Source organism: Nasonia vitripennis, chromosome 4, assembly GCF_009193385.2.
Source record: "Nasonia vitripennis strain AsymCx chromosome 4, Nvit_psr_1.1, whole genome shotgun sequence".
Lineage (NCBI taxonomy): Eukaryota > Metazoa > Arthropoda > Insecta > Hymenoptera > Pteromalidae > Nasonia > Nasonia vitripennis.
Genome location: NC_045760.1, coordinates 30,462,941 through 30,489,785, shown reverse-complemented (window position 1 = coordinate 30,489,785; position 26,845 = coordinate 30,462,941). Strand labels below are relative to the sequence as shown.

The window sequence follows — 26,845 nt, the reverse complement described above, 5'->3', positions numbered from 1 at the left end:
ATATATCGTTTTGAATGAATCGTTAGCGTTGCAGGCGTGGCTTTTTATACGCGCTTTGATAGTCGCCTTGACATTTTGAGTATGACTTTTATCGCGGGCTTTCGTCAGAGGCTCATCTCTCGCGCGAGCTGCTCGTTTGCATCCGAAACTCGTTAGCAGCTGCTCGTATCCGACTGTTTGCGGTCGGATAGTATGGATACGCCAGTATAGCAAATTTAATGTCTCCATGATGCTGTGCGCGTAAGTGCTTTTGTAGCGAGATCGTTATACTTCGAAAAGTTTAAGGGGCTCCGCAGAGCCCTGCCTTACCGACGGAGTGAATTTCATTGTTGAACTTTACACAATATAAATTTTGTAATCGAAATAGAAAGCACAGTGCTTATGGATAATCAAAGTTTCTAATGATCCTCGACGCACCCCCTTACGCACTCCAGCGCAGCCCCCTAATCGACGCCTAAAAAATTCACAGTCCCAAACAAAGGCGACACGTTTTCTAAGCCCCAGACACCTATTCTGCTCCACATTACAGCTCTTAAAACACGCACAAAAGCCACTCACCCCGAGCCCCCTAAATACTTCACACGCCGCAGACGAAGTGCATGTAACAAAACTCGTCTGCGGTAGCCGAAGACAATGATCGTCCCATTTTCTCGCATCCTATAACCGTCTTAAGTCTCTTCCGCTTCTTCGAGTTCTCTCTCACTCTCTCTTCTCTCGGCTACTTCGGGTTCGCAGCCCTTATGTAATGTACATACATACGTCCGCCTTTGGCGGTTTCCGCGCTAGCGCAGCGCGGCACGCAAGCGGCTGCTGAATCTTTTTATTGCATTTTCTATTAATAACGAGGGGAGGAAACTAGGCTACTACACGCCGACCGGCTGTCGTATACGTATACTACTTGTTCTCTCTCGTATGCACGAACGTCTACGTGTATTGTCTTGAGTTGGCTGACCGGTGAGAGAGTTGATTCATAAAGCTGATTTAGGGGGGTGAATCGCCAGATGCGAGACTCGCGATTTTTAATTGATAAAGGAGACGCAGAGAGAGAGAGAGAGAGATGATACGCTGGTTCTCGTCAAGTGACACGAGTTTGTAATGTTTCTGCATGAATAGGTCGACGTGTACTTCGTGTACGCGATGACTCTGCGATGTGTAGTTCGATAACGAGGCTTTTATATGGAGTAATAGCCCTTAACTGATCGTTGCATTGATGGATCAGTAGCTCAAATAACTAATCTCTCCAGAAAAGTGTCTGTTACCATAACGTCCCCAAACAAGGAAGTACACGCGTATCCCAATCTAATCTCCATCGCCTTTACAGATACAATCCCTTATCTAATCTCTCATCCCAAGATACAAGATAAGAGAAAAAAATCTCCAATTTCGCACTATATAAATACCTTTCACAGGGTCATGCTTTCTTTCGAGAAAAGTTCAAGGCGTCGCCGATAAGAGCTCGTACGTTGGCCGCTTCGATAAATGAACCAAACCGTGTATGTGTGTGTTCCTTATTGCCTCGTGCGATCCGTCGTACTTCCTACGTTGGGAAACAGATTGGTATTACCGATGAGTTAGTCCGCAATGGGCTCAAACGATAAATTAACATTTATACTCCTACGTCTACCGCTCTGTATCTTCGCTTCGCTTCGGAGCATATGTTCCAGGTCGCTTTTCCTCGCGAATTTCAACGAACTTATGTGTGTATAGACTGGTTTTTATCGAAAGAACAGTACGTTACGTATGCAGACGCTGTTGACTTAACTGTTCGATGACGACTGTATACCTTCGTTTTTGCTCGATCGAGTCGAACGATGCTCCTTTTATAGACGTAATTCGTACGAGTATAACTTACACTTTGATTCGCTCAAGTAGATCCGCCGTCGCGAAATTAATTCGAGTCCTGAGATTACACGAGCGGCTTCTTTGGATCGAATTACACAAAGTCGTCGTCGTCGGGGCTAATTGTTGACACACGCGTCGTATACTATGTGGTCGTTGTGCAAACAAACATTTTATCCGGAGAGAAACGCACGAATCGGCCTCGTGGCTGTTGAGAGACAGAAAAAAAAGCGGCGAGACGACACGTTGCAAAAACTAAAGAATCGGGTGCATTATGTGGATTTGAATTTCGAAGCGGCTGAAATTAGCATACAGCGATGTGTTCTGATACAGCTATTTAAAAATACATGCTCGGCGGCTGGTCAACCGGCTGCAATCAGTGTGTCAATGCCGCGCGTTAACTCCAAATCTCAACAAAAAAAAAAAAAAGTCAACTCCAAGACGTGAAAAAATCTCACACACGCGCGCGACCTCCGGGGCGCCTCTCACAATCTTTGCGAATCGCGCGCGAGCGCGGGTGTTTCGCAAGCTCTCGATCCCGATGCAATACCCCTTCCCCGCGCGCATCGTGAGAGCAAACGCGTGTGCCTACGTGACCGCGGACTACCGGCTCATGTCGCGGAGAGCAGCTCCTTTGTACATTAATGTGTGGCGCGAGAGAGAGAGAGAGAGAGAGAGAGACAGCTCTTTCTCGGCGCTTTTTTTGCGCGAACGAGACAGCGCCGAGAGTTTTATAATGTAGCGCCGCCGCCGACGTGGAGAGCTAAATTGCGATGATGACGCGCCGTAGTTGGGTTTTCTTGGTTGGGGATTTTTGTAGGATGTGGAGAGATGAGGTGGTCGCCTGTTGTGGGTTGAGATTTTGCGATTACCATGTAGTTAGTAGAGGCTAATGCAGATCGGACCGAAATTCCAGGCTATTGTACAGAGCTTGTCGATCGACGACGATGACGGGTTGAAAATTTTTAATGCGGGTGAGGGTCTGAAATCCGATTTGAAAACGAGCCTATACGTTATGTCTCTAAGAAAAGTCCGGATAGTCTATACACGAGAGATTTGCATTTTTACGATAGCTTCAATTATGAAGTTTTTATTCATGAGGGGCGTACGTGAGGTTGCGCCTTTCTTGAACGCTCATTACAAAAGCTAAATTTTTTTCAAATCAATATACGATTATTGTATAACAGCCACGAATAAATAGAAACAATAAATTAAGGCATACCTCGCTAACAGCGTAATAACAGAGCAATAAACCAGCGCAAAAATTTTCCAACAATTAATATTCAGTTGTCAAATCATTTTTCCCCCTCAGCTCGGAAAAAAGAAGCGAGAAATGCTGAACCCCAGAGAAAGAGCCGAGAAACAAACACGAGCGTAAGAGAGAGAGAGAGAGAGAGACGGAGCATTTCAATTAGCATCGGTAAATTGCACTCATTACAGGTGTTTATGGGCTCGGGGTGAAAAAAGCTTCTACGACCGAGAGCAAACACGTCTCGGGAGCTTATATAGTAATGACAGACCGGTCCGTAGAAATAATAATAGGAACCTTTCGCGGCTCGGCTCATTACGCGCGCTCGGGAAAGTGCCGTCTTAAATTCCCGGGATTTTTGCAACTAAATACGCGCTTGGCGAACTTTTTGGTCGCCGAAATTGACCGACTGTCAACTATACGATTGCAAATTCGAAACGAATCTCTCCCGACCCGTTGACTGACACTCGCGAAGCATTTACTTTTTCAATGCTCCGGACGACAGTTACTGCGAAGTTGCGAAAATTCGAAAAGTCGCGAATACACGCGGAAAACGCGCTAAATCTTCTCTCGACACTCGAGAGCGCAGTCTCATGCATACGAAATCGCGGCTTTCTTTTAACGCGAAAATGAAAAATTTCTCGACCCTTTTATTCAGCTACCGCTCATTAGCATACGCGAATCTTTTCTCGAGGAAGCGATGTATGCCTTCGTGGAAACGATATCCCCGTACTTTTTTTCATCGATAGAAGCCATAACGCCGGTCTTTTGACGCTTTGATTACGTCTCGCAGCTATGCCAACTGATTCGAGTGAGATTTACGAGGCCGTTAAAGGAAAGATCGGACTACATCTCTCGGCGAACGGAAAACTCTTTGAACAAGCTTTGTACTGATTTATGGGCAAAGGGGTGAGGGGGTGAGGTGATTTTTTATTTTCGTTTCACCGCTTCAATTAGCCTACGATCGTTATATTTTATCCTTTTTCTCTCTATGTGTGTACGCATACGATGTACTGCAGCGTCGAGGCAGTACGAGTACTCGAGTTATGATACAGTCGTCGCTAGAGGCAATCAGGAAAAGCTGAAGGCGGTTTAACTGTAGTTAAGAGTTTATGCGGTGTAGGCGATGTTCGTTTTCACTCTTAGGATAATAATAACAATATTATTTTACACTTGCAAACGAGTCAGTCACCTCAAAGTCCTCAGACAGCCTTGAAATCGAAAAAAGTATAATCCCCCCAGTCGCTGCTCTCTCTCTCTCCTGACTTCCGATCGCTTCGCGGGAGATCGGACGAGGGTTCGGCTCTCCCGATTGGAATGTATCATCCGCGTGCGGATACGAGCGCCGCGGGACCTGTCGCTGCTGCTCCGATAAGACAATGAACCGACGCTTTTTTATCCGCGTGTTACGGTGAAGGCTGATGTGTGCGCATCGTTATTTTCGTTATTTACGACACTGAGCTGTTTATTATGCAAATTAATGGTAGTCGATATTAAACCGCGAATTTACAAACTAGTTTCATTTACTCCACATACTAAGTTTATAAACTACCCCGCGATGCAAATCAGTCGATAAACGCTTAATTGCCAATTAGAGGTAAATTCGAAAAGCCGATTTACCTATAATAAATTCATAGAGCGACTTATGTGTATATCCGTCACCCACATTTTGTTCTCACTTCCTCGGTTACGTGCCGATGATTTACGGCCTCGAGAATAGTAAATGATTGTGATTGGCTTTTGTGAAACGAAGAAACGAAGAAAGGCGTCGCTTTTGGAAACGAGCGATAAATCTCCCGAGGACAGAGAGGAAGCTCTCTTTCATCGATAACGACCGCCACGAGAGGACAGAGGCTAGAGACATTCTGTGAGAGCTTTCACCGGGTTAGATATGGGCTGTGGGACGTGAAAATTTAACTTTTTTCGACGATTCGCTTTGTTTGTATCCATTGGAATTGCGCGAGGTGAAGGATGTCTTGGGCTTTGTAGATGAAATCGAACATAACCTCAAAACGTCATTGGAATTCCTTACTCTTTTGATTAGAAACAACGAGACAATAGCAACAAAGGAATTTATACGAAAATCCTATAACCAACTCTAAAAATAGCACACCTAACCTCAAACCGATCGCTCAATCAAGGCTACTTCCTAGTTCCAGTCCTACACATGCTAACATAGCGACTCGAGCACACTTGTCTCTCGGTGCATAAATTTTCCGTCAACACATCAGACGTCGTCGCTTATTAAAAAAAATTTTCGCGTCGTCAACCTTCGCGCGTATACGAGTCTTATCGCGGCAAAAACGAAAGGGACGAGGGCGCGATGTCGGCGAGGATTTTTGCGATGCTTAATCAGAGCCCCGCGGCTTATCGAGACCGTTCCACAGAGATAGATCTCGGTCAATTCACCCTTCGTGTTTGATCTGTCGGACTTGTCGGGGGGATATCGTTCTCGCTGGTATGCCTTGCGTCGGCACTGGCTTTTACACGATGATTTTTTTTTATTTATAAATATAAATATTTAATCTTACAGCGTAAGGACTCATTAATCAAAGTCCACGCAGTTTTATTATTATCAGTTACGTATTTGCTTTGTTGCGAATATGCCCCGATTAATTCCAACCAGTTCTGAAAATCTTCGTCATTAATAACAAATCGGAAAATAATCGAACGTCTCGCGCACTTTTTTTTGCACTACACGAAATTCGCGCAATATGATGAACGGTAGGGGTGATTGATGAAGAAGTCCTTCTCTCACGTGTCGCGCGACCATTTTCACTGTCCTGTAAAAACTGATTGATGGCACTTGAAGCGTATACATTTTTCAGGGAAAATACTAGTCTTCCATAAATAATAATTCACCCGCGGGTATTATACAGGGAAATCGAACATTTTCTATTTCTGCGCTGTACGCTACACACTACGCGGAAGAATTTGCCAAAACCACCGTTGAATAATCATCGGTGCTTGAAGCGAGTAGAGTCACGTTTCTAAATTGAATTCGCGTGTAGTAGAGCTTTACTGGCACTACTTCAGGAGAATATATTTATCCGCGCAACACGTCGCTATTTTTGCGGTCAAACTTATTGTTTCCCGTCCTGTCCCATAAATCCGTCAATCGATCCTGAAAAAAAAAAATGCAAATTCTCTCTAACGGACTTTCGCAGCCCTTATCAGCGTATCACCGAACAACCGCTTACTGTCCGATAAGACCGGCACTATCCGAATATTCCACTTGTCCGTCTCGCGCGACGAGTGGGCGCACACTTGGTAAATTAGGATCGACACGCGGCCCGATAAGATTCCAACCAGGAGAACTTTTCTCTCCGGCAGACGTGTGTGTACCTAGACGTAATATGCGGAAACGACTTTCGCATCGCCAGAGTGAGAACAAGATACGTTTTTAGAGCCGTTGGATTAGATATGAGTAGGAGCGTGTAATTAGGATCGGTTTAATTGCGACACTTTTTATAACTTTAAACATTTCCTTTCTCGGCTCCTCGAGCACATAAATCAATAGCATCCCGGGGCCAGCGCCGAATAAAGCAATACGGCAATTTGCTTCCAATAAATCAAACAGCTCGCGCCTCGCAATTACAGGGGCGATATTTAAATAACGCTTATTAACAGGCGCGAAAAAAAAGGTGAGAGAGAAAACCTCACCTTGATCGCGAGAGCTGGCCCTCCGCGTGTGCTCCAGTTTGCTGATAATAAACGATCGAGGGGAATGCGGCACACACGTGTCCGCCGCGCGTGTCGATCTCTCGGACTTTCTTCGCGGTTATCTGCGCGAGATAAGCCGGAGATGTCAATTCTAAATTTTCGGCTCGCTCGACTTTCGAACTTTGCCGTCGTGGAATTCCTGAGATAACGATTTTTTCTCCCGAAGCCGATTAATAACGATCTACGGAGGGCCTCGTATTCTTCTTTATTGCACTTCACTCTCGAGTGTAATTCGAAGGTATAACAATCGTAAAGATCGATCGATCGGATTCAAAGCCGATTCGAACCCCCAAATTTCAACGCATCGACGACCACCTCGTTGCATCTCCGAGAGAGTGAAGGAGCCCGTAGCAGCTCATAAACGAAGCCTCGAACCCGTAATTTACAAGTGATGCAGCAGAGAGCGACGCATCGAGGTTATGTGCCGATCTTTCGAGGGGGCCCCCGAAAAGATCGCAAAAACCGGCGCTGCCGCTCCGGGCGACTCGCGAGTTATATACATAAGAGGGAACTCGTTCCCGAGCCGCATAAGCAGCCGCGTAAGTAGAATTGGCGTGTAAGTAAGCGTTTTAAGGAGGGGATTTTTCGGTGAGAATTGCGCGGAGAGAGAGAGAGAGAGAGAGATCGGTATGGCAGATTTTTGCTTTTTTTTGCCGGCTGTCGGCTGGATTCTCGGTATTTGAATTTTGACGAACCGATTGGTTAAGCTAAAAATCGGCGTAAGAAAAGTAAGTAGCGCAAATATTTGAGTATTGATAGCGCAATCATCAAAGGAGTAATATGTTGAATAATCGTCGTACACGTGTGCGAAAATATTTTCATCGTCGGAAATACATTCGAATGCATGAGAAAAAAAGCCAACCGTCCCAATAACAAAATATTTTCCCCGTTGCAATCAACAGGAAAGACGCGCGATGCCTATATACCGTTAAAATTCACCAGGACACGCACGTGTATTTTTATATTGTGTCAATATGTTAATTGTCGCTAGAGATCGGCTTTTACACGCACTTACGCTCGATCGACGCGCGGCTTCATTGAATTTCAAATTCGGCCATAGTAATTAGCGATTATCGGCTTTTAAGGTCAATGACACCGTTGTAACCGCGCGTCATTATAGCGTCATGCACACACACACACACACACACTTATCGACCAATTGTCACTTTCACTACACCGTCGCGCGAACTTTGATGAAGCTGTGCAGAGGATTTTATTTTGTCTCCCACACTATACGTTCTGCAGCGATAAGCTATCGAAAAATGTGTACAGTAATGGATGACGAGGTTGAAAAGAATTTCGAGTCCGACAATTTGCCAAAGTGGAATATTTGGCAAAAATCCGGGTGACGTTAACGTCGTGTACCGTTTGGAAAAAAAAAACTCATGGATATTAATGGATCTGCACGAAGGGTAACCGTTGGGAACTTCGAAAACGTCGCGAGCTTCAATTGCCACGAATTGAACGTGACACATGTGACTACTTTCGTTCTATTTCGCGTCCATCAGGGCTGAAAGCTAAGAATCGCGCAACGGCTCGTATAATTGCCGAAATTAAGATGGAGTAATAGTATAGTCCAAAGTCTCGTGCCAAAATGTGTAATTCCGTGAATTTCACTATAGCGATTTCGATGACTGTCTCGCTATACACGTGTCGTGAATTACAAGCGTTCGCTACCATCAATCAAAACCAACTTCCGACCCGATCCATCATCCCACTCACAACACGACGAATCATTTCGAAAAAAAATCTCAAAATCCATAACTCCGGCTCCAGAAACCCATTTCTCGCCGCGAACACATATCCCCTCAACATATAGCTTCCTCATCCGCTTGCAGCCGCTCTCTTTCTCTCTCTCTCTCTCTCTCTATTTTATGCGCCGGATCTCGGCATTACAACGAGCTCCGGGACATGCTCTCGGCATCTATACACAACGACACGTACACTACAGCTAGACCGAAAGAGACGTATATACATAAAAGGCGGCGACACACAGCGCCCTTGATAACGAATGTCGCGCGCAAATTGAGACAATACGAAATACAACGATTAGTCCCACGACCGATGCGTGTGTGGAAGTGTATACACTCATGTGTGTGTGTGTGTAGGGGAGAGAGAAGAGGACAGGAACTGTAATGGAGAGATGAGTTCAACGATCGACGATCGTCTCAAGGGTCGAGTGTGCGTGTGATTTAGGCGTATCATTACGGCGAGTTACGTCCGTTTATAGATCTATCACATTTTTATTGAATATTATATTTTCGGAGAACAATTATAGATAGACGCTCAGACGACTGATTTTTATCGGTCGTGTACATTCGATTACCAATGTCATTGCCAAGTATTTGGTAACCCGTGTGTGTCGCTTCGATCGAAGATTATAGAGATCGTATTATCGGTCGAGTTTTAAATTCGTGTATTTATACAGCAAGAAAGGTATCCGAGAAATTTAATTACACGAGCGATCGAAAAACTCGTCCTCGCAGGCATAATAACAATCGAACTTTGCCACCGCGAGAAAAAACTAGACCGAGAGTCAAGTTCACGAGTTATCAATCAGTCCCCGCGGGCTGAATAAACATGAGCCGAAATACCGGCTCTCAAAGGAAGAGTCGAGCCTCTGAAATTTGCGCTCACTTTCCAACCGACCCACGGCTCTCTTTTACGCTTGTAATTCTTCCCTTTCCGCGGAATCACGCGAACAGTCGATGAGTCCGTTGACCTGTTCGATTGGAGATACGCACGCGATAATTTTTTTTTTTCTTTTGGGAGGAGAAAAACGCCAGTGTATGGGTGTAACGTAATGATGCGGCGCGATCGGTTCTGCGGAAAGTGAACGTTTGTTACGTAAATTTTTGCTTTTTATCGTCTAGTCGAACTAATCTCTCTCTCTCTCTTTTTGTGTTTGCTTTTTAATTATAATTAATCGTCACATCCGTATAAGTAAGCTCCAGAACGTTCCGCGAATAACTTCAGGCAATAATGTACTATAGAGTCTACGAACTTCAAATCAAGGGCAGCGGAAAATTTAGCGTCCGATTATAATAATACAGAGACTTCACACCAGCTATAAGCTTATCACCGGCCACGAGTCAAGCCATCGCGAGTTTGCGCAACCGGCCGAGCTCTATACTCTTTTTTTCATTGTTTCATTGAGATAAATTCCGTCGAAATTCTCTCAGATAGAGATGTTTGCCGCACTTTTGTCGTCGTAAAATTGTGTTATACGCACTGATTGATGATGATGTCTCTCATTTGCGCAGTTTCGATTCATAAATCGATTAAGGGGGACAATTTTTTGTCCTCGCGATCTCGATAGCTAATTCGATCAGACGGTGTACGCAACCGAATTTTATGAGATGTAAACGGGAAAATATAGCGAAAAAACCGTCGGTTATTCAGCCAGACGATTTTCTCGCTGCGTATCACGCGCGAGCAATTTTCCACTCGTATAACGTCGCCCTCCCATAATGGATATTAACGACTTTCAGCGCAAATATTTGGATAGCCTTTTTCGCGTCGGGAATTATACGAGTCGGAAAATTCTAGAAACGATTGTAGGAAAATATAGAAGCTGCGACCCTGAGCACATCGAATAATCGCGTTATGTTCGCTCTCGACGACGGACGAGATTACGCGTCGATAAATTTTCATTCGTGCAAACTCGACAAAGGCAAACAAGAGGCTCGCGCCGTTAAAATCCCCCGATAAATCTCTCCCCAACGGAAAATCTCGACGACTCGCGCGCGTGGGAGGTTCCACGCGTCGAAGAAACAACAAACAATTGACGAAACGCGTTGCGAATTACGGCGATTCGAGACGCGCAGGATTATATATACGTACGTGCACACTCTGAGCGTCTGCGGAGGTGGCGTTCGGGGAACGGATTTACGAGGCGATTGAATGGCTTGTACGGTGGAAATTTATGTCGAGGTGCACTTTGCTGACTTTCCTTTTTGAGATAAAAATTTAGATTCCGAAGAAAAAAAAGGATGACTCAATCGGCCGAATTCACGTCGGGTCCAGTGTGTAGTCTGGGACTAGCCTCATGAATAAACTAGACTAAACAACTCATTTCGATGGAGCGGAGGAGCGGCTTTCATCCGGAGAGAAATGCTAATTTTACCATATTCGATCGAGATCGACACATTTTTTCTAGAAATGTGAGAAATTCCACGCCTACTAGTGACACTTCTCGGTGCAAATATTTGAAGAAATCGAGTGTGATCGTTAGCACCGGCTATTCTCAACGTTTTCCACGCGTACATGTAATACAGTCTCCGTTCTGGAGATCCTTAAAAACCGGTTAGAAATCGGCTACCGAAATTTTTCCACCGGCTACACGTATCTTCAAAGCGAGACGCAGTTAGCCCCAAACAAGAGAGAGAGAGAGAGACTGACATTGATAATGACGAGACAAAAAGAGACTAATACAAGCGGGTAATCGATCTAAGCGGCCGCTTCGCCCTGTGCCTCTTTCTTCTACAGCGTTGGCTGGTGGTCGAGGCTCTGCTTTTTTACTTTTGAATTTCGCAGCAGCTTTGGCATACATCGCGTGACGCTTATAAACTATATTATATTATATAAAAAAAAAATATTTTTAAAGCTTATCGACTCCCATCTTATCTGTATGAACAAGTTATTCGAAAGTACATATACGGAACCGCTTACCGATTTTTCGTCAATCTCATATATTATTGCGCTACACGTAATTCTTCCAACGTGTATACCAGTGTCTCTCTGCCGAAGAGGAGGAGCATAGCGGACAGACTGTCGGAAATAGATCTCGAAAGAGAGAGAGAGAGAGAGAGCGTATGTCACGCGAGTCGTCCACCATAAATTCGGACGGCGACGCGTCTACGGAAGCTCTGCCGGCGCCTTTTTTATGCCGATTATGACGTTGGAACAGAGACTTTGACGTGTATATATTTGGCGATGACGATTGTTGCCCTAAAGCTTCTCCTTTGGGTAAAGGAAAGCTCGTTATCTTTTATGATAGGGGTTTCGAGTCTATAGTTAGACGTATACTTTATGAACTATTTCAAATTTTAAAGCTCTAAATAAAGCTCTAAAGATCGTTCGGTCGAAGCCATTAGCTCCACATCTCCTAAAACTAAAAGAAAGAGCTGCCAACCTCATCGTCGCCCGAAAATCGCTCTAATCCTTACCGATCCATCATTCCGATTTTCAAAGACCCAACCATCCGCTTCTCTCTCTCTCTCTCTCTCTCTCTCTCTCTCTATTTCTACTCGGCCCCGCACATTTGCATACAGAAGCAGACGTGTCCCGGTTCCAACGTACATAGCTCGACACTTGCAGCCCCTCAACGGCTTAATTAGCTTCATCGTCGCCTTATCGCGTCGACCCATCGTCTACAGGCTTCTGGACCTCGATGGCATTGTTACACGAGCTTCTCTGGAAAATATGCGTATCGTTTTGCATAACGTTAATCAATCCGAAATACGTCCCGGCTCTAACGGTACACATCGCTGTGTTGTGTATATATATTTAGGTGATCGGATTAGAGAGAGAGAGAGAGGGAGAGTATCAGAAGCCTGTATTTAGCGCCGACTTAATTATCCGAATAATTTATTATATCCGGATATCCGCGTTATCGGCTGCTCTGAATCTCCTCTAGTATAACGCGAGTAGGTGTATATAATATTAATGACGGGGCAATCACTGCCTCGGGTATATTAATCAGTCTGGGCTTGTGTGTGTGTGTGTGAAATATTCGAGCTTCTGAGTTATCGGTGTACGATTTACGGGGAAAGCTGCGCTTTAGAATAATGATGATGTAAACAAATTACGCAGAGGGTACGATTAATCATCGGGATTTTTTTTTTTGCCATTTCAGCTCGAGGGTGTGTCTAGCTGGTACTAAAACGCACGAGTAAATACGAATAATTAGCGCAACTCGTCGTCTCCCTACGAAATTGCGCATTTCAAGCATCCACAGAAAACACGACAAAACCGCATCCCAAGCCGCGAACCCTCGGCAAAACAAACAAAGCCACAGAGAGATACGTATATGTACAAAACCACTAGGCAGTCTCTCACGCGCTTTTCCGAATCACACGGCGGCGCACGTGGTCTCGTATATCACTAGAGCGGCATATATAGCTCGCGCGAGCATCTGACGACGATCTATACGATGTATATAGCTGTATATATACCTCAGTCGCGTCGGGCCATTCACTCCTCTCTCTCTCTCTCTCTCTTACTCAGTCGGGCACAGCAGCAGCAGCGGACACTATAATTAGCCGCGAGTCGCACGTGTGTGTGTAATCGCGCAATTTGCCGGCCGTTAAAGCGTAAATCTGCCGGCCCGATGATCGTTTTCTCGGCGTGGGCGATTTTTGCTTAATGCCGTAGGGGGAGAACTTTCATATAATGAAGAGGTTTAGGAGCGATTTTTTTCGAGCTGAATTTAGATAAAGCGATAGTCTGATGCAATTGTGGTAATCGTTGTTTAAGGCGCTAAATCGATGCTAATCTGTATAGCAAGTTTTCGAAAAGAAAAATCGTTCGGTATTAGAGACAGATCTTAATCTCGTGAAATTAAAGACGACGTAATAGCGGTTCAATTACACCGCAAAGCCGATCGGCGATAAGCTGGAAAAATTTAATTGACGATTGCGATCGGCTGCAGATCGTTGAATTAACACCGATACATCGACGTTTAACGAACGTTTCGCGCGTGCGCTTCTTTGGACTTTGAAGTCCGTCTGGATCCCGAGATACATGTGCACTTTTCGGATAAGAAAAAAACAAGCAATTCATGTAAACGCATTAACTGAACGCGTTTACTCCCGACAATGGAATCGTTAAGCGCATTAGCACGAATCGCCAGGAAAATTGTTATTGCAAAACACTCACGTCGTTCTATCCATCGGAAACTTTCTCCGCTCTCGTGAGAAAGGATCTCGAACTCAACCACACACGCCCATCAGCGTCTATAAAAGCTCGGACATTAGCATAAACGTCGACAATATTCCCGCCATACCATTAGCGCACGTGTCAGCGATTTTAAAAGTTTTGATTTCTTCATTTAATACACGTTCCAGTTCAGCTGTCCGTGTCAAAACTCGTTGCCCAAGATATCGAGTTTATAGTCCCTGCGCTTGTGTATCAAAGCTGGCTGAAAAGCGATCGAAAACGAACACTATATCGAATTACACTGTTTGCGCAGAACGTCAACGGTGAAACGGTTACGTGGGAGTACAGGAGATTGTCGTTTGTGAAACTGTCCCAAATGCTTTCATTCATGCGGCTATCGTGGGAAGCTCATTATACAGTGTGAGCTTTCGCTCTGAAAAAAGTTCCACGAGTGTAAGTGACTTCGTGAAAATAAGCCCTAGTCCCAAATCTTCAAATGCCACGTAATGCAGAACATTAGCCAAAATGATGCAATTCAACACACACACACACAGAATCAAAAAAAAAAAAAGAACCTCCTCTTATCACACACCTCGAGTACAATCCCGCTCATTATCAAACGTCTCTGACGTCACTCGCGAGTGCACAGCTCTCGTCTCTCTCTCTCTCTCACCTGCGCAATCTTATCAGCGCAGAACTGCACAACAGCTCTCAGTGTCAAGCTCCGATAAATCCTCGATCTTTCCATCCCCCCTCTCCTAAAATATCGTATTACATCCCCCCGATACCATTGCGCAACAGCAGTAGCACGCGCTTACTCACGAGCGATCAGCTGATCGCTCGTGTGCAACGTTGAGGGTGGTAAGTAAGAAACGCGAGACTGCAGTAACCGATGCAGATGCGTTCGTGCTTCGCGGCACGTTCGCAACTCCTTGACCTTCCGCTGCAATAAAGCAACGGCTGTACGCCAGCGGTTTTCCCCTACTCCGCGGGGAGGATGACGTTTTTGCGATTAGTTACGCGCAAGTTACGGTTTACGGGGCCTGGGAATTTTCATTTATGCGGACGCGACGCGCTTCGTTCAACTGAGATGGGGAGAAAGTGCGAAGTGTAATTTTTTGTATTATCGCTATAACGAGTTTGCGTATATATATAGCGCAGAGACAGACGGCGCCAAAACGCGAGCGTAAACCGTATGAATATAGACAGAGAGGCGAACCCACTGCGTGTCTCGTGACTGAACAAAAGAATAATTCCACAGTAGCTTATATAGTAGTGTATGGCAATTAGTGCATTACTTAGTATAGTTAAGCGCGTAGAGTCCATTGAGAGCCTCAAGGCAAACACGACATATTACAACGTCCGCGCGAAACCTACATGTGCATCTCCACGTAGACTGTAACTTAGAGACACCATAGCTTTCCGAGAAAAGGTTCACGAGTCTCCTCGGTCACGTATCACACTATACACTAAATCATTTTTTTTTTTTTTTTCTTTTGGAACATTGCGCCAAGGCGCTTTTGGCTGCCGATGCACGAGGGAATTCCTGCGTCCGCGTGACCGGAGTCGGGTATACAGTCTATTCGGAAATATAAATCGGTGGGAGAGCGGTTAGTCACGCGGATGGTTCCTCTCGGATTCTTCTTCTTCTTCTTTTTTTTTTTTTTTTTTCGGGTGAGAGGTCTGCGCGTGACGAATTGGCCTCTCGTCGCGAGGTCATTGGGTTATGGTGATTATCTGCGCTTCTATTATGTCATCTCGATGTTTATGGGTTCTGTTAATCGGTGCGGGTATAACGGATATACACCTGTCGATAGAATTCGGTGTACAGTTACGTCGGATAGTCCAACTTTTTCGAATTTTCGTTCATTTAAAAAGAGTTTCTCGACGTCAGCTGTACCGCGTACAAGTTAATCCACTAAAAATGCTCATCGCGCGAATAAATCCCGGGCTTTGAGCCGCGGTGCGTCGGCTTAAAACTCCCGATATACAGCTGAGACATTTGCTAAAAAGCGAGAAGAGCGGCTAATCGAAAGAAGCCTGAATGGCCCGGCTAATTTATCGCTTTTCGAAATTTACGATACTCCGACGACGGGATGCTATATTGTCGCTTCTCGTCTATGGCTTAACATATAAATTTCTTCGTAATAAACGAAGCCTGATTTCTTCGGAGGTCGCGTGTACTATTTTTCAGAGGTATTTACTTTCACAGTGTATGATATAGGGAATATTCGCTCGTAGGATATGTTAATCCAAATTTATATCTATAATAGCGTTGCAACAACGAGAGGAAATAAGGCATCGGCTTAAGACACGTGTCCAATAATAGGTTCGAGAGAGAGAGAGAGAGAGAGGCGACTCGTCGCTGTGCCACATGACGAAACGTTATACGTATGCAATATATTTTAAGTCACCATGGAATCCTCTGGGCTTTTATATTATTATACGTATAAAAATTTCGATATACACCTTCGCTCTCTCCTCTTTACGAGCCTCTCGTTCAGAAGAACGTATATAGCTCTACGGCCGCATCCGTATTTTTATAAATCATAAAAATTCAATCCAATGCCTACAAACACACCGTGAATCGTTGCAGTTTCCGCTTAGTTAATCCTACAAAAGTGCGTAATCTTACCGAGCCGAAAACGTGCTGTAGGTCAGGTAGGCCGATGAGTCTCGGCTTTTGTCCTCACCGAAGCATCGACAAACGTGACGAAAATCGTTCGGCCGTAAGCATCTTCCTCTTTCGAATTTCTATTTCGATTTCGCGGCGTTACACCAACAAAAAAAAAAAAAAAAAAAAAAGAGGACGTGTGCATCATCTCTGATTTAAGAGCGAGAAATACCACTTACAACTAACGCCCGATACTTTCCCCGCCGCAGCTTTGAGCTGAAGGCGCGAGTCTGACAAATGGACCTCGGATTTTAATTCGAGAGAGCTATCTTATCGGAGGGCCGCGGGCCTAAACGCTTTGAAAGCTCGTGTCTTGCCGCCGCGGCTGCTGTGGATAATTGAATTTTCTGGCTGTATGGCTGCAGGGATATCGCGTGTGCGCGACTTGTTGATTGCTAATCTCTCGCGAGTGAAGAATGGCGAGGATGTTTTTTGTTTTTTTTTTTTTGTTCTTATGCAAGGATTGCGAGGTGTCGGCGGGTCGAGAGTAAAAATCATTTTGGTGTAACGTTAATACCTCTAAATTGGACGAAAAAAATTTAGAATAAATTATAGCGAAACCTGCTGTACCACCCATTATCCCCAAAAAATGAAAACCCGATCGATCAGCGCTTTTTGCTTTCGAAACGCATACATATTCCATTACGGACTTACTATACTATACATACCATAGGCTACTCTCTCGACTCGGCGATAATTAAATTTGCCGCGGGCGCTATATACTCCTACGCGAAATTCAGGCTAATGATGCATGTAGAGCGTCGACTCTCGAGTTTAGACTCGGCTTTAACTTCTGTATATAGAGATAAAGCGATATGCAGTTTTGTATCGGATTGAAAAACTTATCTGTATCGGCATCTACTGTGATAATTTTTTTTTTTTTTTTCTTGATTAATAATATTTTTGTGCCTCGTGTGTGTCTGTGTGGATGATATAACGATGGGCGTAATGGTATAATGGCTGCGTCGATGTGATACCGAGAAATGATTAGGAGAGAGAAAATGTAATACTTATAGTAGCGTGCAATTGTGTGTCAGCCTAGTTTTTCGCGTTTCTTTTACGCGGAGTAGCCTTATGATTTGGCCTCGTAGTTATTTCAGAGGAGGTAATTACACTTGATTGGGAAAATGTCTGTGATTTTCAAATTACGCGCTACTGGAATCCGCGTGTAGAGGATGGACAATCTTAAGTACACGTGTTGTGTGAATATCCTTCGTTCTTACAGAATTTGAAAAAATGTCAAAAATTATTAAATGTAAAATCTTCAGGGAGAGGAGACACACCAAATATCCTCGCGCAGTTCACGTATATAAATCGACGTAATAGCCGCGAAAAACATTACAGCCAACCAGGAGTGCACAGCACATATAGCTCGTGTATATACTTGTATATGCGTAACCAGATTCGCCTTAGTCGAGACTCGAGTGTCACTTTGAGGCGTTATTGTTATGCACATGCAGTATACCAATACACTTATACAAATTTGATTGAAACCGAAGAATTTCATCAAACCTCGCGGTACAGCACTTAAAATACCTGCCGAAGCACATAAATTTCCTTAACTATATGTATAAACGAATCGATATATTGCAAACGGCGAGTTGCACTCAAGAAACTCGCGTATAATAACACGAATGCGAATGTCCACATCGTCGCAACAGTGTCTACATATACGAGCAAACAGCTTCCATAAGATAACTCTGGATAATTAGAAAAAAAAAAAAACATTTTCGCGCATACGCATATCGCTTCCTAAAATTTTTCCCGCCGCCTTAATTGAAAGATTTATCAGTTTACACGGCGCAACGATGCTCCTTTTATATACCCTCACGCGTATACGCGAAAAACTGGTTTTTCGCGCTTACCGATACCTCAATTAAGATAAGACGCTCCACGCCGTGTATATGGTTATTAGAATTTTTTTTTTATATATTTCACCGCGATCTAGGAAACATTACGCGCGAGAGTTATGGTTTATGAAATATTACACACTAGAGCGAGTCGAGAGAGAGAGAGATATTTATCGGGTGGGGTGAAAGAGATATAGTTATGACATAATGTGAAGATTGATTTGTTGCTCGGTAAAAAACGGGGACGGCTTATTCGATCCGCGAATTTTCCAGTTATGTGGTTATATATATATTAAAATTGATGATAGATAAGTGTCCGTGCGTGTGGCTTATCGAGAAATAAGCGACTATGTTAGACGCGTGGGTGGGACAGAGTTTCATTCAGGATATACGAAGCCTCTAAATTTATACGCGCCGCGTCCCACATTCGGCTATCCGGATCGAGTATGTATAAGAGGCGAGATGTCAATCACTTGAAAATCAATGGCTCTGATTTATCTACTATTGGCTATAATAAAATAAAACCCCAAAGTATAAACTCCTCTCTCGTCCTCCATCGAGTTCATCAACACGCGCCGGCACCTCCTCGAACAAATAATAACACAAGGTCTCTCTCTCTCTCTCTCTCTCTCTCGGCAACCTTCGCAATTCACGTCAAATTACACGCATCCGGCGCGCGTTTTTCCGCGAGTATACATATAGCTGCATAGGTGCACAAGCGTCCTCGGCAAAAAGCTCTTGGTGGATAGATCTAAGTTTAGAGGGAGGCTGTATACCATCTTCGCGACGCTTTACGACTGTTTGGGCTGCTGGTCTAGATTTTTCAGCGCTAATACTTCGTTTTACGAGCTGATTAATCGAGAGGATAAATACGGCGTTCCATGAACCAACGGAGATGCAAACGTGCGGATCTAATCGCGCCGGTTCATTCAATGTATCCATATTCTTTATTTCTTCCGATGAATGGCGATTCGTTTTGATCGATGAAAGTTCCTAAAACACTTTCGTCTCGATACACTGCGAAATTGATATGAAGATTGATAGTTCCATTGTAACGTCACCCTATTGTAAACAAAGCAATTATGCGAGCCTTATCTAAGACGCAGATCTAGGGAGACGTCACATCCGAATCTATTCTCAGCCTCAGCTCTAAACATTCTGTTTTTTTCTCTCTTGTTCACAGGATCCTCTTCTGCACAGCCCAGCCGGCCCACGTGATAACGATAGCCGCGGTGCTGTGCGTGACATCTGCCCTGCTGCCGTCCAGCAACGGCCAGAGCTACGGATCCACGACGGCTGGACAGCCCAGGTCCAGACTCACGTCCTTCGTCTACTTGGCCTCGTTCGTCATGCACTTTGGTTCCCAGATTTGGATGACCTTCGTTTCTGGTGAGCTTTTATTATTTATTGCAAATTATTCTCGGCTTGACAGCGCAAAAGTGACTTTGAAGCCCGGAAGCTCGAGGATCTTCAATTTTCAACGTGCCGTATCGCTGCGATTCTGACGTTTTAAGCGCACGAGCTTGATTAATCTCTTTCGAAAAGTATCCTCGTTATCCAACGAATTTAATTACGCGAAACCGGTATACACTATATACAGAGAAACTTTCTCATCGAGCCTCTTAATAATAATTGAGTGTGTATAATCTCCAATTAAAAAAGGCGCAATAGTCGAAACATTTTTCAAAAAGTCCATCCGAAAAACCGTTAGTCCAAAGAACGAAATTAAAAGAAATCGGTCCCTTACATACCCTCGACCACATCGCTGCGGAGCGAAAGAGATATGATAAAACCGCGAAGAGCGAAAGGCCAGTCGCCTCTCTGCTCGTCGCGCCGCATTAAATCGCATTCCTTTTGCGCTTCCGCCACTCGAATGCGAATAAGAATAAGAGAGAAAGAGGGAATGATAAATTTTTTTTCTTTTCTTTGCAGGTCTGTCCTTGTATTTTGCCCTGCCGCGCCACACGTTCGGAGAAGTTCAGCGCGTGCTGTTTCCACGTTATTTCACGTTGAACGCCTGTCTCAGCCTGACGACACTGCTCATCTACGTGAAACATCATCCGGCGCACAGCTGGGACGCCGAGATCGCTGTACAGGTGGGTGTTCGATTTTTTGAATTTGAATTTCCCGCCTTTAACTTTCCAAAATTCGAATATTCAAATTACACGTTCGCGGAAGGAACGAGTTCAGTTACCTGTCGCGATGATCGGAGGATCTTCGATAGGGTGGCGATTTTCGTGGGAACTTTTACGTGGGTTCTTGCATCAAATTATAATCAACTCGAATTAAGATCATCGGCTTAATGTATCCGCGCTGCGTATAATTATAGCGATCCCGGGAGATACGACTTTGACATGAGTGACTTTGACTTGTTTTTGACCAACGAAAATAGCATTTGTATTATTTTTAAGAGGCGATGATTAGCGAATAAACAAATAGTCTAAAAGTATCGACCTTGACGAATAGTCGTATTTACAACAACAACGAAAATTTTTGTTATTCCAGGTGATAAGCATGGGAGGAGCCTTCTTCCTTGAGCTGCTGATACGCCTGTACCTGACGCCACCGCTGCTCCGTCTGATCGACGTGAAAACAAGCCTGGAACGCGCCGCTGGCGTCGGCGCTGAGATCGGCCGGCACGATCCTGGGCCCCTCAAGCACTGTCCCCACTATCTCAAGATTCACGCCGCTTTTCGCAAAATTCACGTGACCATCGCCATGGGTAACATGCTCACGATGGCCTGCACCGTCCTTCACCTTCACTACATCGCGAGCAAGATCTGCGTACTCTAGACAAATCTGTCCCTGACTTTTCATTTCGTTATAATAGTTCGTTTAATTCTTCATATATGTACGGGCTGCTGTTGCACTGAGAAGAGGGCAACGCTACTGTCGATGATTTTTCCTCTGTGCCGACGCTGCTCTGCAGTAGTATTAGAAATCTGGATAAGGGGCTGCGCGACGTTCGAATTTCCCGCGCGACTGCTTTACCGACGCTGGGTTTCATCGAGGGTCCTGATCCTCGGTTAGCGCGGAATGTTTCATTCATTACTCGGTTGGTAAAACAGCGGCGCGGGAACTAAGGCTAACCCCCCTTGTCGGTATATTTAGTCACTTTCGTAAGTGTGTAAAGCGTTTCGAGAGGGTCCATCAAATGGATCCCCGCGTCGAGTAGGTTATAGTAGTTGTATAACATTTTGTGCCTGTAAAATTGTCACTTTTCGTCCCACCGAAAATTGTCTACAGTATACGCATTACATAGAAGAGTCGAGTGCCTTCGTCACGATAAACATGCTTCTATTATTTTCTCGAAAGAAAAAAATTCAAGCGCCCCCTTTGTCGTCGCTTAGCGAATTTTTCTAATCGTATTGTAAATACTCACGTATGACAGTATATAATTGTATACATATAATTAACAAAGAAAGGATATTTATTTGTATATCGTATACTATATACGCGGTCACGTCTAGCGCGCCCCCGAGTTCGAATTTACAAGTGGAAAGTGAGCTTTATATATTTATTGTTAATTAGATGATAATCGAGTTGCGATTGCGATTATTGCACCATTTCAAGTGGATATTAAAGCGGACGAGAAATTTTGAGAACAACACATACCTGCGTTTTAAAATAACCGCGTTTTTTGGCGGTTTTTCAAAATGAAAATCGGCGCTACGAGAGTTATGAAAAAGAAATGAATCATCTTTTTCACCGTCGACCGGCGCCTGTCAGTCGCATCTTTTCTGCAAGTATGATTTACGATTCTGCAAAAACATGATTTACAGATTAATGAAACACATACGCTCATTCTCAGGAAATCTGATACATCAGCGAAGTGTGTATAGTCGCCCGAAAAAATTCCAATTAATTTAAATAAAAATTCATAATTCATTTCTTCTCTAACTCTCGAGGCCAGATTTATACCCTCGCACACACACACACACACACACACACGTAAGCCACATAAGAAAAATGTCGCGCGAATGCGCCTACATTCTTCGGAACATATGTAAATTAAATCTTCGTAGATCTTAATCTTCTCAGTGCAACTTTTGCGTATACGAAAGAAATAGAAAAAAGTATTCCGTGCCTCTGCGGTATCTCCTTTTCTCGCGCGCGCGCGCGCGGGGATGTATGAATCCACAAACACACAAAATCGCCTTGATAAACAAAAAAAAAAAGAAACGAAAAAGAGTAAAAGACACCAGCCGTTGTTTTTTTTTTTTTTTTATAATGATCCGTTTGTCTTCTTTTTTACGACGACGAAGATGATGATGATAATAATGCCCACGACGACGCGGACGAGTATGTTATACAGTAGAGAAAAATATTGCACACGATAACTGTACGCGTAGAATATTTAGAGAGCGCGCGATTCACGCGTGGAAAAAGCATCCGAGCAGAAACTGGATATTTTTCTCGACGAAGCAATATTTTTAGCTCCTTATTTTTTTCTCTCTCGATATTCGATTCCGTCGCTCTCTATTATAGAAATCGCTCTTAGTTGCGTTTTCGTGAATGAATTTATCGAGGATAACTCTTTGTTTTCTTTTTAGAATACTGTATGTGTAACACAGCATATTATATATCGAGATATAGTAACGAAAGTGAAGGCTGAGATTCTTTCTCCGCTGCTTTTGACAAATTTTCTTTCTTCAATCGCGTTTGGAACGATCGACCCTCATTGGAGGGTTCAATGAAACTTCTTTACTCGGAGACGCGTTGCTGAACACAGCATATGTTTTTTTAGAAAGCTGATTCCGTATACGAGCATATATTTTGTAACGAATTTGAAAAGAATAAAAAAAAATTGTTTAGGACTTCTCACTAAGTGCCAATTTGTAGTATACTGAAAAACTCGAGTGTCTCTGTACACGCAAACGCGTACCGACTTTTCAGCAGCGCCGGCTTCGGCGTAGACTTTTTGCAATGTTAGGTAATGAAACACACACACACACACACTCTGTATCAGAGTGTCGTTAGTATTTATTAAAGGAAAAAACTAAAGGCAGACTTCGCGAATAAAACCACCGGCAAAATTTCTCCGCTCGCTGCCTGCGTTCTTTTCCAGCTGGAAGAGTTTAAGGCAAATAGGCGAATTTCAGCCCGGAGAATATCGCAGACTCGACGACTGAAGATTTCTTTGTGTTTTTTTTTTCTTCTAATTTATGTGCATGACGCGCCTCATTGTTGTAAATAATCCCATAAATCGTTCATCAAGATAATTGTACTATGTAAATTATATATGTGAACTACGACTATCCGAAAGTATATAATACGAGTATAGCCGCTTGTGGCTTTGGGGAAATGTCGAAGTGAAACTCGACATTTCCCGCAGAGCCGATGCTGATTTACTTGCTTCGAACCAATGTTTTTTCTTTTCTGTCGTTTCTACAGTAAAAATAAAGAAATGATTAATAAGTAAAAGAGAACGTTTTTATACGCCTTAAGCGTGCATAAAAAATTGTATTACGACTGGTTACACAGTGTTACATAATTATTCTTAATAAAAAGTTTATGTTTGCTGCTACATTGTTTTTGCTCTCGCATCATTATACATGTTGTACGAACACGCAAATACAAGTCATTATAATCTTACAAAGTTATATATGCATTATTTCGCGCAGCCTGTACAATACATTCGCATTTCATCGTAATACATGTCAAATACTACTACGCCTATACATATACATTGTTCTCTACACACTATGTTTTCGAAAATTCCTTTCTCTTATCCATACGCTAAATTAAAGGACAATAACAATCATAAATCCTACATTGCCTGACTCGCGTCATTGTTTCATAATATAAAAGTCGCTTCAGTCACTGATCGATTAATTATAGCGAAATTGATTATTTTCCTTCTCTTTTTTCATTCACTTTCCTAACCCTTCCTCACGTCGTGTCCCAAAATGGAACAGAAATATTTTTTTACAATTCTAGAGGATAATTCGATTACACTACCGACAAAACACTTCTCATCTCATTCGTGCGATTATTATCCACATGCAGCACTGTAAAATGTTTGGCATTGGTAGTTATTGAACGAGCGCGATGATCAGAATTCCATCATTTTACAATGTTACACGTAATTACTGGGATTGCTCAGTATGAAAAATCAAACACGACATAGTCGGTAATAATTATTCCACGTCCTCTCGACATTCCGCGTCGCAGGAAACGCAAAAGTTGGTGCGCAAGACTCCGAAATCACTTCGGAGCTGAAACTTGCTGTGCTTTGTCAGTTTCAAGGGTATACACTACGTACATAGAATATTGTGATCTTCATCGAAGAAATAAAATACATCGATAACGTCATCGCTTACAGGATTTCCTGTATGCGGAAGTTGCTTGATTGATTGTTTGATTCACCGGCTGAGTAAAAACGGAACGCGAAACGAAACTTGAAAATAAACTCTTTTGTTTTTAATAACTGGAACTTCATGCTTGTACATTTTCAACTCGGACATTCAGATTTTGTCAACCATGCAGAAAATACCCAACTCTGATATGTGATAACTTTATAACAAGTATTTTAAAACCGTGACATGATCGTAATTTCCTCACTTGTGAGACTCGGACTCGAAGTGACTGTAAATCTAACAAGTTATTGACAGTGTCATCTCTCTACATAAAAAAAAAATCAAAGATTCAGAAAAGACCTCTTACCCCATAGATTACTCAGCCGGCAACATAAGTCACGACGTCCCCGTTCTACTTGACGAGCCAACGTTCGTCCAGAACATTCGCAATAATAATGACAATAAACGAAAGAAAAGTTGAGTTATACGGATTCACACTCGAAGAATTTCCGCAGCCTTGTTATAGCAGATGGCTATCCAGTCTGGCTGTGTCGCGCCCCATTGTATCTGATTGACCTCGCCCTCGGCAGCTGTGTAAGCCAGGATAGGATCCTCTATGGCTCGCGGCATCTGCTGGATATCCCAGATCAAGGCTTGGTGATCATCGCCTGCTGTGCAGATGTGACATGACGAATGTGGCGCCCAGGCTATACCATTCACACTTGCTCTGTAAATTAAAAACGCGATTTTTAGAATCGAGAATCACGATTCAGCATAAGGCTTCATAAATCGTCATTCACCTGTGATTGTTTAGCCTCGCGACCGGTGTGCATGGAACTCTCACATCGAGTATGATGACTTCGCAGGCGTCCATCGCGACGGTGGCGAGATAGTTAGGATCCTGTTTGTTCCAGGCGAGCCTCAGCAGCGGCGTATGTTGCGGATCCTCGTAAATGATGGTCGAGTGCTCCAAGTGCCGCAGGTCGAACATGCGTACTGAACCGTCAGCACCCACTGAAGCAAACATATCCCTACCTCCACCTGCTCGACTGAAGGCTATGTCGTAAACTTCTTTGTCATGGGCTATGAGCTGGAGAGAAAGAAAAGATAAAATCGAACTGTGGTGATTTATACTTAAACTTTTTTTCGTATTTTGAGAAATTATTACCTGTGTTTTAACGTGACCAGTTACGAGGTTCACGCGACCAAGTACTTGTCCGGTTTCAAGGCCCCAAATCGTGCAGGTCGTGTCTATGCTAGATGTGCCGATCAAGTTCGGGTCGACTTCATTCCAATCGAAGGAAGTCAGAGGTGCGCAGAAATCCGAGTTCTTGTTGTTATTCAAAACGCATTCCATGCGAGTCTCGGGTTCGCCGGCTCGCCAGACCCGTAGGTAATCACCAGAGGTGGCCAGAAGATCAGGGAACAGTCCTGTTGACAAAAAAAGGATTGTTTTAATAATAATCGACGCGAGTGATTGAATTTTTACATGCATTGTGTAGATTTCTCAACTCAACTATGAGGTATCAGCTTCATACAAATCATATTTTAACTAAAAACTTGATCATCACTTGATAGTCTAAATAAATGAGACAGCGACAACTACGTTAGCAAAATAAACCAAACTGCATATAGTCTTTGCTTAAATGATTTACCTTTGCTATCCGGAATCCACATAATTTTGGTCGTTGGATATGGATGATCAAAGGTGCTCTTGGCAACAAACTCAGACGTTTCCTCATCCAGTGAAACGATCTGCACCTTGTTATTGTATTCCTCTACAAAACTGCCAAGAGCCAGCCGAAACCTCTTGTCTGGCCTCACGGACCAATTCATGCTGTACAAGGGCCATGGGGCCTCGTATTTGTAAATTTCCTTCCTCTTCGGAGGTCCACTGTGCAATGCCATGATTCTACAGTCAAAAAATCAACTTTAAATTAAAAGGTAAGTACAGAAAGCATCACAAGCTCAGCTCAACACATGAGAAATGAGAAAAAGGTAGATAACAATCATTCGCATGGACATACTTACAATTCAAAGTAGTTTAACTAGCAGACAGAGAAAAACAAATTTCGGAGCAAGCGACACACACACACACACAGAGCGACGCCTAACCTAAAAACATAACGTAAATACGCTGGAGCACCCGCGGAACGAACGCATCTTCAGAACGATTCTCGCTTATCGACTCCTTTCATTTTCCAATCGGAATCGATGCTTTTCCGATGAATTTTCACTTTTCCGAGAGGCAAAACGCACGTAAAGTTCTTACGCACTCTGTCAACCAACGAAGCCGACTGCGGCAGTGCGAGAGTGGCGCCACTCGCGTCAA

The 26,845-nt window shown here is 43.7% G+C and overlaps 2 protein-coding genes across 3 annotated transcripts in view; one reads left to right on the top strand and one right to left on the bottom strand.

Annotated features, from left to right (window-relative positions):
• Nucleotides 1-23,741, top strand: part of LOC100122408 (transmembrane protein 205) — a 27,008-nt gene extending 3,267 nt beyond the window's left edge. The window contains exons 2-4 of the mRNA XM_001605964.6: nucleotides 19,398-19,603; nucleotides 20,147-20,310; nucleotides 20,720-23,741. Coding sequence (XP_001606014.2) covers nucleotides 19,398-19,603; nucleotides 20,147-20,310; nucleotides 20,720-21,007 — 658 coding nt within the window. The 3' untranslated portion in view covers nucleotides 21,008-23,741. The remainder of the gene's footprint in view (nucleotides 1-19,397; nucleotides 19,604-20,146; nucleotides 20,311-20,719) is intronic.
• LOC100122422 (DDB1- and CUL4-associated factor 7) lies at nucleotides 23,652-26,845 on the bottom strand. Of its 2 annotated transcripts, none has more exons than XM_031930352.2 (5): nucleotides 26,545-26,845; nucleotides 26,169-26,425; nucleotides 25,682-25,944; nucleotides 25,314-25,603; nucleotides 23,652-25,240 (listed from the first exon to the last, which is right to left on the bottom strand). In XM_031930352.2, exons 2-5 carry the CDS (start codon nucleotides 26,419-26,421, stop codon nucleotides 25,006-25,008), a joined length of 1,041 nt encoding a protein of 346 aa, XP_031786212.1. In that variant the 5' UTR covers nucleotides 26,422-26,425; nucleotides 26,545-26,845; the 3' UTR covers nucleotides 23,652-25,005. The 2 variants fall into 2 exon arrangements, with proteins under 2 accessions (XP_031786212.1, XP_008214784.1); XM_008216562.3 differs by having other exon boundaries at nucleotides 26,169-26,443; nucleotides 26,545-26,833.